We start from the raw sequence: 11,499 nt of genomic DNA on the forward strand, positions 1-11,499 counted from the left end.
TTGCTTTTGCCCAATATTGATTCGAAAGATGCTTCTCTTTAAGCATTGCTCTAGCACTATCTACTAAAATACCATTCTTCCTTTCAGCTCTTGCATTTTGGTGAGGAGTATTTGCATAAGGGAATTGTCTTCGAATGCCGTGACTTCTGCAAAAGTTCATGAATGCAGGGTCTAGAGGCCATGGTCCAAGATGGGAGAAAAAGTGGCTACTCCCATTGTAAATCCATCCTAGACCATTTGGTCTAGGATGGGTGTAATGATGACAAAAAGATTCCCATCCTAAGCCCATGCTAGTCGCTAAGGCCTTAAGGCTTCATGCTCCATCACGACATGCGGCATCACGACATGGGGCAACTCATCAACACACCGACAACGATGTATGGATCCACAATCGACCATATCTGGACCAACGCAGAAGAACCTAAACCAAAAACCGCGCACAGACCTTGTGTAGTGGTCGGACCACTTGTTCCTTTATACATCAACTTGTTCGAGAGGGTGACATTCAAGCTTCAAGAGAGGCAGGGCCACTCAATGGAAATCACGTTGTTTGAGAAATAAAAGAGATTATATTACCAAGAAAGATCTACAAGGAAAATAAATTGCATCTAAAATAGCTCATCCTTATGTACTGTCCGAAGGATAAGCAATATCTTTGACATTCTTCGAGAATGGAATGCGCCGAGTGCATTGTTGACGCTAGCGCACGTACTCGGAATGACAGTGAGTACTCGAGAGCTTCCTACCGCTGCACAATTATCGAAATCCAGGAAATGAAATAAGGAACTTAAGATTAGTGTCCCACATTGGCACGAAAGTAAATAAAGCATTCTTGATTATAGGTGGTACAGGTATTGCTCCACTCTTCAGGCACGCAGATACTAGGATGGGTAGGCGAGAATTGTGGATTCAATTGCCAGAAAATCCAAAGGGCCAATATAGCAGGTTCAATAAGGTGGGCTTTTAGTCGCATTGTAAATGTTTATAAAATGAAGCTCCAATGATCATCTGGTCTTAGATTCTAAATTCATCGTGTGTGGGTGTAATAGAGAAATCCAAGATATCGCCACTTTGTCCGTAGTGTTACAAAGGAGTCTCTACGGATTGATGGTTTGGGAAAACCGCACTTACAAGGGGAGTCTCATATTTTGGGTGCTGAAAGTGCAAACTGCTTCAGGTGTTCCTTGATCCACAAGGTTTTTATTGATTAACTCTTGTAATATGGCAATTTGTGGTGCTTTGCGTGTACTTTATATGCACCAACCCTGCTAGCTCGCAGGGAATAATGATGAATTTGGCTGTGCTGCTGCTGCTTTCAGTACATTGCTCATTGCAGATCAGCTCATTGAGGGGATGCAGGCTGTGGACAACATGAACCAGCATGGAGATTGTGTTCCCACCACGAGTAACCCAGACGTGTTGTCCTGGAGTAAAGCCATTTCATCATACGTTGACCATGGACTGAATGAACAAGCTGTTGGACTGTACTATCAAATGCAAAGGTTAAGCTTGGAGCCAAACAGGCAAGTATTCCTTGCGGTCTTGAAAGCTTGTTCAAGCATATTGGCCCTTCAGCTGGGTATACAGATTCACTGTCATGTCATTGATAAGGGTTTTGAATCAGATGTCTACATCGGAAGTGCCCTTGTCAATATGTATGCTAAATGTAGAACTTTGGACAAAGCACGCAAGGTTTTTGGCAGATTGCCACTGCGAAATGTGGTGACATGGAATGGCTTGATCACCGGTTATGCGCAGTATGGCCGTGAAAAGGAGGCTCTACAAATTTTCAAGCAAATGCAGGAGGAGGGATTAGAGCCAAACAAGGTCACTTTTCTTTGCATTCTCCAAGCCTGTTCTGGAATGGCAGCCCTGGAGCCAGCGAAGCAGATTCATTCCCACATCATTGAAAGTGGGTTGGAGTTTGATCTGTTTATTGGCAGCACCCTTGTTGACATGTATGCCAAATGTTGTACTCTTGATAATGCACTTATGGTTTTCGAAAGAGTGCCAAAGCGAAATGTGGTCACATGCAATGCATTGATTACTGGATATGCCCAGGATGGGCGTGTCGAGGAAGCTATCCAACTTTACGAGCAAACCCGAGATGAGGGGATAGAGGCAAACTGGGTCACATTTCTTTGCCTCCTCAAGGCATGTTCCAGCATGGTGGCCATCAAGCAGGGAAAATGGCTTCACTCCCACGTCATAGAGAGAGGGTTTGAAGCTGAACTATTCATCAGCAATACACTCATTGATATGTATGCCAAGTGTGGGGGCTTGAAGGATAGAGACAGGGTGTTTCACAGATTGCCAAAGCGAGATCTGGTCACATGGAATACCATGATTACAGGTCATATTCAGCATGGGCATAATCATGACGCTCTGCTGCTTTTCCAGCAAATGCAACAGGAAGGTGTGGAGCCAGATCAGTTCACATTTGTTTGCATGTTGCAAGCATGCTCTGGCATACTGGCCCTTGACCAGGGCAAGTTGGTTCATGCCCATATTGTTGGATGCGGGTATGAGTCAGATCTATTTGTTCGCGGCTCTCTTGTCAGCATGTATATGAAATGCATGGACTTTGAGGTTGCACATGCAGTTTTCAACAAGTTTTCAAAGCGAGATGTTGCTATATGGAATGCGTTGATAATGGGGTGCATTCAACATGGTCAGGACATAATGCAACCTTTCCAGCAGATGCAACAGGACAGCTTGGAGCCAAACCAGGTCACATATGTTTGCATTTTGCAAGGATTTTCAGGCAGAGCAGATCTTGTACAGGGACAGTGGATTCATAGCAGCATCATTGACTCTGGCTTTGAGTTAGATCTTTTCATTGGCAATACTCTGATTGATATGTATGCCAAATGTGGGAGCCTTGAAGATGCACTCATAGTATTTGATAAAATGCCTAACCAAAATGTAGTGACATGGAATGCGTTAATCTCTGGGTTTTTACAGCATGGGCATGGTCATGATGCTCTGTCTCTTCTTCAGAGAATGCAACGAGAGGGCATGAAGCCAAATCGGGTCACATATGTTTGCATCTTGCAAGCATGTTCCACCATAGCAGCTTTAGAGGAGGGGAAGGGGATCCATATCCACATAATTGAATGTGGCTTTGAGTCAGATCTGTTTGTTCACAACACTCTCATTGACATGTATAGCAAATGCGGGCGCCTGGAGGATGCATGCTGGTTGTTTGAAAGATCATCAAAACAAAATGTAGTAACATGGAATGCATTAATTTCTGGGTACGTACAGTATGGCCACAGGCAGAAGGCTTTTCAACTTTTTGAGCAAATGCAAGATGAGTGCATAGAGCCAAACGAGTTCACACTTGCTTCCCTTCTGAAAGCATGTTCCAGCACAGGATCTATTCAGAAGGGCAAGCTAATTCACATGCATGTAATGAGACGTGGGCTGCAGTCGAGTGTCTTTGTTGCAAATACCCTTATGGAGATGTATGCAAAATGTGGGAGTCTTGAGGAGACCCGAATGGTTTTTGATAGATTGCCAAAACAAGATTTGATCTCATGGAATGTATTGATTGGCGGTCATGCTCAGCACGGACAAGGTCAAGAGGCTTTGCAACTTTTCCATCAAATGAAGCAGGAGGGATGGAAGCCCAATTCGATAACTTTTGTCTGCCTCCTTCAAGCATGTTCCAGCATAGCAGCCCTAGAGCAGGGGAAGTGGATTCACAACCATATCATTGAGGGTGGGCTTGAGTCAGAGCTTTTCATTGGCAGCACCCTTGTGGATATGTACATGAAATGTGGGAACACTGAGGATGCGTGCATGGTGTTTGAGAGATTGCCCAAACGAGATGTTGTCACATGGAATGCTTTGATTGCAGGGCAGGCCCTACGTAGTGATTATATGTTGGCCTTGCAATATTTTGATGCCATGAAGAGAGAGGGTTTGAGTCCAAATGTCATGACGTATCTTTGTCTTCTATCAGCTTGTAGTCACGCTGGACTGATACAAGAAGGCTGTTTCCAATTCAAGGTGTTGAGAGATCAGTTAGGCATTATACCTACACTTGAACACTACAACTGTATGATTGACCTTTTCGGCAGGGCAGCTTGTTTGATCGAGGCAGAAGATCTACTTGAAACTCTTCCACTCCAAACCGATATTGTAGGGTGGACATCCTTGCTTGGTTCATGTAGAAAACATGACAATGTTGGCCTAGGAAGACGATGTTTTGACCATGTCACAATGATGGATGGGGCGGGTGCTAGTGGTTATGTACTTATGTCAAACATTTATACACATGCTGGGATGGACCGTGATGCCTATAAAATAGAAGACTTGAAAAGATGTGCCAATGTGTGAAAGAAGCCAGCAAAAGCCTTTGTCCAGGTTGGCAGTCAAGTGCATGTATTTATTGTTGACAACAAGACTTCCCACGATTGGCTGATATTTATTCGAAGTTAAAGATGCTAAGCATTCAGATGAAGGATGGCGGTCATTTCCCGCACTGGAATTTGGGTCTGGATTCGCTATTACACAAGAAAAAGGATGATGCCGTATGTGGACACTCCGAGAGTATGGCCATAGCTTTTGGTCTTAATTGCGCATCTGCAGGGACCACTATCCAAGTAGGACCTTCGAGTGTGTGCTGATTGCCACAGATTTTTAAGATATAGTATACATGGATGCATAGTGCATCCATCACTTCAAGGGTGGAGGTTGTAGTTTAAAGACTATTGTTATTCCAATTGAGAAAATTGAGCGTCTCAATCGAAATAGCTTTCCCAGGTGGTCTGGGATGATAAGAGAGGAGATGCAAAAATCACGGTTTATCCTTTGGAGTATGGCCACTTTCATGCTATCTGATTGTAGTGCGAAGAACTCAAGTCATACAAATGAAGAGTGGCACGGCGAAGTGCTGTTCCATTGTGTCCCATCCTGCAAGACGTGGGCGCAACGTTTATGTATACAGGAGTGGTGTCTAGTGCCAAGAACTAAAGAAATGAAGACAAAATATGGCCGGATGAAGTTGATCTCCTGTCTTCCAGTGGCTGGAAACACCCTGGTCCTTCATGACAGACAACAGGGCCTGTGGTCGAGAGAATGATAGCAGCATTCAAGGAGCATCTGACGGAGCTTCGACTGTCTGTGAGGTGGGTTCCTGTTTGCTTGTGCTTTACTGAACTAAAAGTCTTCATTCATTGAGGTATCTCAACTAGTCTCTAACACAAGCAGTTTGTAGAGTGATCTCTCAGGCAAGCAGTGTGTGCCAGTGATATTCCTAGACATTGTTGGTTTGTAACTGTTCTACGGAAGTGCTTTTCATTCTTCTCTTTGTTGTTGCCTCTTTTGCTCTCTGATACATGGATTTCTGATTGTTCGAAATGTTTGATGCAAGGCTAATACAGGCATGTCATCTAGCTTGTTGCTAATGGAGTGTGCCTCTGCCGGCGAGTATGGAGGAGCACTCTTCTATCAAGTTTCAACGTGTCACATGAATGCTCTTTGAGGCATGCCGTGCCTTGTAAGAAGTTGAAGCTTTAAGCAAGGTTATCATGCTGGTGACCTTCGAGCTTTGCAAGTCATATTTGGAGGACACTCGGGCTTTGATCGTTATCTGGTGGGGTACAAGTAAGAAAGTTTAAATAACTCAAATGTAAGGATCCTTGGACTACCGGATTCCTGTGAGCCTCTTTGGTGCACCATGATGACAAGCAATTACTGGTGTGCATGCTGGAAAGTGCCCGCCCCAATGCATTGGGATAATGTAGAGCCTCAAAAGTTTGACCATCCTACCATCACGCTTTAGTGATGGTGGCTCCATCAAAAAGATTTTTCCAAAGGTTTTTTGCACAGGACTGAATGTTTTCCACAAGCATCCCATCATGTGCATCGACGGCAGAGATGGTGAGACTCGGCAAAAGAATTTGGAGATGCTCAGCAGCTGTGTCTGCTGCACTTTTCACACCTAGTGCAGTTGGGATGGAGTTGCAACAAAAACCTACATGGCAGCAGGTAGCTTGGTTGTTCGATAGCTTTAGATAATCAGAGCAGATTCAGGAGATCAAAATACTCTCTCTCTGAGACAGCATGGAAGAATGGGGCCAAAGAGATCTTAGCCTCAATAGAGCCTAGCCAGTCTATCTAACAAATAGTATTGAAGGAGGATAGCAAACTTGAAGCAGAGCAGATTTGGGAACAATTCCGAGGATGTTCTTCATGCTAAACTCTTGCAAACTTACACCTGGTAATTTCATAATTTGTATGTCCAGAAACTGGTTTGAATTTTTTGTATTTCTACTTACTATGCTGCATGCAAGTACACTTGATTGGGACTCTCGCTGATGTCCGAGAGAGTTACAGGGGGGAATAGAGAGAGGAGAGAGAGAGAGGTGAGAGGGGAGGGAGGGAGAGAGAGAGAGAGAGAGTGAAGGGCGGAGAGAGAGAGTGAAGGGCGGGGGGGGAGGAGTGAGAGGACGGAATAGGGCGGAGTGGAGAGGGCAGAATGGGGGGGAGTGGAGAAGAGGGGTGGTAGAATGAGTGGGGGAAGGACCATATGGAGGGAGTGATGGTTAAAGCAAGGGGGTGGGAGGAAAGGAGAGGGGAGAGGGAAATGGAGGTGACGGAAATAAAAACAAAACTTGATGGAAATTTTACAATGACCAAAATCTTGACAGAATAAGAGGAGAAAGTCAATTGCTTTCCATAAACTTTCTTGATGTTTCAGGATGGGTGTGGAAGACATTGGAGAGTGGGTGGGTGGCTACGTCATTGTTGCGAGAAGGGGTGGATGGACAGTGGTTGGATGGCGACAGTGGGTGGATGGCTAGGTCATTGCCATGAGAAGGGCTCGATCGATGTATAGCTCAACGGAGGAGGATGTTAGTAAGGTGGTGTTCGATGTAGAGGGAGGAAGGTCTCGCCCTAGTTCATGTAGAGGGAGGAAGGTCTCGCGTGCGGCTTGAGAATTTGGAAGAGGAGGGAGACCAAATGAAGAGGAGGAGGTCGCATTTCATGAAATAGCGCGAATTGGCTTTTGTGTCGGCACGGGTAGAGGAAGTGACTATTGCCTAATTCCTCCTAGCTAGGGATTCGCCCCAACACAAGGATACTTCAGCTCAAAGGACAAAGGAAATGGCTCAGAGAATGGAGAGAAAAAGCTTAAGCAAAGTATATGGGAAGAAAATGAAGAAAAGCTCCATTTGGGCAAGATGATTACATGGCACTCAAAGAGGGCTCAAGGAGGGTGGACGTGGCTCTGATACCACATGATGGAATAGCATGAAGGATTCAGAAAATGGAACAAAAGATATCCCCCCCCTCTACCGTCCTATAGGTCCCCCTCCCCCCTCTGCTGTCTCACCCCCCAACTCCCTTTCTACTATACAAGTCCCTGTCCCCACACCCTCTCTCCCACTCTCACCCCTCCTGAACAACTCTCCTCTCCTCCTCCAATAATATCACCCTCGAGAGGCTAGTGCTAGGAGGACGGCTGGAGATACAAAGGACATAATTCTAATAGAAGTGGGAGGGCTAGAAATGTATGGGGCACAATTTTGATGGGAGGAGGGTGGGCTAGGAGAGGTGTTGCAGTAGACAACAAGAGGGGGGAGTGTGTTGTATGGGGGGGATAGTACAGGTGAAATGCAAGAGACACACGTGGAGGAAAGGGAGAGCAATAGAGGTGAAATTCAAGTGAAAGTGCAAAGGCAACAAGATGCAATGGAGTAGCAAAGTCTAGTAGAGGTGCAGTGAATCAACGGGTTTGCAATGGAGCTAAACGGATTGAAGCAGGGGAGCGGGAGGGTTATGATGGATCAAGAAGGGTTGGAGGTAGGACGAATAGGCTGTGTGGGGAAGGAGCAACGTAGTTGGATAAAGGGAAAAGGTTGAGCAAGGAGGAAGTTGGTTGGGTGGGGAGGGAGCAGGCTAGGTGTGAAGGGAGCTTGGTGGGTGTGTAGCTAGAGTGGGAAACAAGCTAAAAGAGGAGGGATCAAGCTTAGTGGAGAGAGAGAGAGAGATAGATAGATAGAGAGAGAGAGAGAGAGAGAGAGAGAGAGAAGGGGGGGGGGGGGACCACACAACAAATATGGATAACTATACACTACTCATATTATGAACATATGGACCTTTACCCCTTAGAATTAAGGTTAATGTTTGTGGCTTAGACCAATTTACACCATTCTCACACCCCCTCTTAAATTGCATAGGATAAGTAGAAGGGTACATGTACAAGATATTTTTGGATTTTCTATTGCATATAATAGCAACTAAAAAACTTAAAACTAAATATTAAAAGAAAGATGAGTAGTATGGGTGAGTGAGCAAAATGACTATGCAACAGAAGTCTATACAATACCTACAAAATGATCATGTACATTAACCTTTACTTCCCGACTCATGTTGTATATTCTTCCCAAATCAAAGACTACTCAATTAGTCGACAACTACATCCCATTGATGGTTGAGCCAAAGTTGAACATGTCACAAGTCAATGTACACTATGAAGCTAATCTAGAGAAGAGGTTGGATGTTAAGTTGATTGAGATAGCTGCAAAAAAATACTGTGGAACGTTGTGGCAAAAAAGGGCATTTTGAAATGAAGATGTGGTAGCACTTCACAAAATATGGAAAAGTAGAATAAGCTCTATCAAATAATAGGGGATAAGAAGAAATTACATAATCATTGGTAAGTGAGAGATATATGGGTTGCATAATGTTAGGAGTTGGAGAAACAAGCACCGATACTTGTAGATAAGAGACTTTGCTTTGTGGTAATGAAAAATGTATGATACTAGAAGGTTGTGGTAGATTCCATTTGGAGTAAGGAGGGCTTGATCGCTTAAATATCTTCAATGTTCAAGTGAAGGTAATATGCAATGATAGTGTCTGAATATTTGTCGAAATCATTTGTAGCTAAATCTATCATAATCTCATAATGGAGATGAATATAAAAAGGACTAATGTCCTTGATTGAAAAATAGAATATACGAGATGTCCTAGAAGCATACAAGCTACCAAATGCTAAAGTGACATAAAGGAATGCTATTTGGAAAAACTAGTAGGCTTGGATGATGCCACAAAAATTGCATCAAGTATGGACTGTGCAAAATAGTCATGAATACATGCTAGAACACTGGCATTCCTAAAATTTCTCTATTGTCGCTGAAACTGATGACATCAATTACAATATGGCAAGACTAAACCAAAAATGTCCTTATGTTGAGAGATTATCTTTTGACCACAAGTCATGGTGAAAATTGAATGCACGAATGATGCACTATGGTGTGATTGAATCGATTTTTTATGTCCTCATACTTAGGATGATCTATTAATCACAAGTGGTGGTGAGGCAATGGAGATTGAGTCAAAACTTGCATAGTGGACATTTTTGTATCTTTTTTCCTGAATGTTTTGGCATAGATTTTATTTCCATTCATGTATTTCTTTTGGGGTTATGATTACAAAATCATCACTAAAACCAAAATGTAAATGGCTTGTAGACTATATGGGGCTTTGTGATAGAGCCTTACCCATCTTTTGTTGTCGAGAGAATTCACCATGAAGAGCACTAATATGCTTCTCTATGGAAGGCTTCTAAATGGGGAAAAAGAGGATGTAGATCTAGGAGCATTCATTATCCCGATATAGGAAACCTATAAACTAAGGTTATGGCAACAATACACTAAAAATAGCCAAGAGACTTACAAGGATAATATGTGCAAGAACTTTTCTAAAAATTGCCGAAGCGGCATTACAATGTTGGCATGTGAAATGAAAAAAAATGCAATTTTCCTATACTACTAGTGAGAAGAATAGAGGCTATTAGCAAGAAGACTAGAGGTCACTTTGTTAAGTGAGTCACTAACAATCGGATCTGCTTCCTCTATGCCCTCCTTGCAGGTGTCATGTAGCTCTAGTTCCTCTTCTATTTTGGTCTCTACCTTCGTCAAAATCTATAGTAGGGGCTAAGTCCTGGTTGGGGAGAGCAATGAACTCTATATCCTGATATTTGTCATCTTTCAAACGAGCATGTTTAGTAGACAATTGTGTAGACTGGCCTTGCTCTATTTCAACTATTTCCTAGGCTCTATTGGTAGCTCTAAAATTTTCATGTCACCATCCAATGGCATCTGATTCTGTTTAGCATTCTGAGCTACAACTCTAAGGGCTTCCAATTCCTGGGCCATTTTCTCATAGGCATAGGCAATAGAGGCAAATGCCTCAGATGGTCGCTGTGCAATGACAAACAAGTAGTTCTTAAGATTTGACCATACTTCCTAAGATGCTTGGACTAGCTGCATCTTCATTTCTGTCAGATGAGAGGAGTTTAAGAAAATACCATCAACCTCCTCTGCCATTTCCTTGAGTTTCTGGTCAACTCCTTCTAAAGCATTAATTCATTCTTTGAGTAACAGATTTTCAATGTTTAAATCAAAATGGGCACCACAATTCCATCCAACTGTAGTAAAAACTCTACCTTCATTTGCTCCAACCAATTCGTGACAGTAGGTAAGCATTCTTTCTGGACTCACACCTATGCAGTGAGCTTGGAAACGTTTTTCTCCTACATGGTTCTATACTGTGTATATTCTCTTTTGACCTCCTCAAGCTCTAACTGTGTAGCATGTAGTTTCTTTTGCAGGTTGGCCTACTTCAGCATTTCCACATAGCACACAATGCCACCTCATTCTATGTTACACAAGCACATTTGCACTTCATCGTTATTACCACTTCATCATTTTGATCTTCATCATTGGAACCACATCTTCATTTCTTGAATCCTCTTTATTGATGGCAGTTTGGTAGTGTCTTGCATCCAAACCAACAACTATAAACAGCAAGAAAAAGAAAATATTTTGTTGCATTTTCTTACCTTGACATGTAGTCTAGGTTAGACTAGTGCATATTTAGAGAAGATTAAAATTCAGAAAGCTAAGTAATACCTTGCCCAAAAAAACTTGATTAGTTCTTAACAATGCCTATCCCCAAGCAAAGACCCATGCAAATATGGTTTGGGAAATCCATAAAAGTCTTATAAACTTGAGTGAATCTTATAGATCTAGCAAATCTTTAAAATCTAGGAAATCCAAGCAATTAGTCCAAAGCATGTAGATTCGAGTGAATTTGGACAGGTCCTATAAATTTGAGACAAATCTTATAGATCTGGGAAAATCCAAAAAATTCAAGCTATTTTTTGGAGCAAATCCAAAAAAATTTGTATGGGAAATACAAATCTAAGATGATTTATAGACCCAAGCTAATCCAAATAGCTTTTGGTAGAGATAAGGTGGTAGTGTTGAGGTGTCACCTATTGAAGTTGACCTTATTTGTGATGCTATGTTAGATTGGCGGTCACATCTCCTGTGTGGATGTTGGTTGTTGTGGAGAGTCTAAGGCTTGTGTGGATAAAACTCTATTTGTGAATGGAGTTGTTAAAGGCTGTGGATGGAAAAATTAGGGTGAGGAGACAAAGAAGAAGAAAGTTGATGAAGGTGACTTGTGTAAGAGAATCGT

The 11,499-nt window shown here is 42.7% G+C and overlaps 1 protein-coding gene across 2 annotated transcripts; it reads left to right on the forward strand.

Moving 5' to 3' along the window:
• Positions 1-647: 647 nt before the first annotated feature.
• LOC147906154 (pentatricopeptide repeat-containing protein At5g27110-like) lies at positions 648-4,660 on the forward strand. Of its 2 annotated transcripts, XM_087376683.1 has the most exons (4): positions 648-723; positions 843-955; positions 1,050-1,177; positions 1,320-4,660. In XM_087376683.1, the coding sequence occupies exons 1-4, from the start codon at positions 672-674 to the stop codon at positions 4,342-4,344; spliced, it is 3,318 nt and encodes a 1,105-aa protein (XP_087232809.1). In that variant the 5' UTR covers positions 648-671; the 3' UTR covers positions 4,345-4,660. The 2 variants fall into 2 exon arrangements, with proteins under 2 accessions (XP_087232809.1, XP_087232815.1); XM_087376689.1 differs by lacking the exons at positions 648-723; positions 843-955 and having other exon boundaries at positions 1,174-1,196.
• Positions 4,661-11,499: the final 6,839 nt, after the last annotated feature.

Source organism: Dipteris shenzhenensis, chromosome 1, assembly GCF_047967505.1.
Source record: "Dipteris shenzhenensis isolate YYH24624 ecotype China chromosome 1, Dip_SZ_1.0, whole genome shotgun sequence".
NCBI classification, from domain to species: Eukaryota; Viridiplantae; Streptophyta; class Polypodiopsida; order Gleicheniales; family Dipteridaceae; genus Dipteris; species Dipteris shenzhenensis.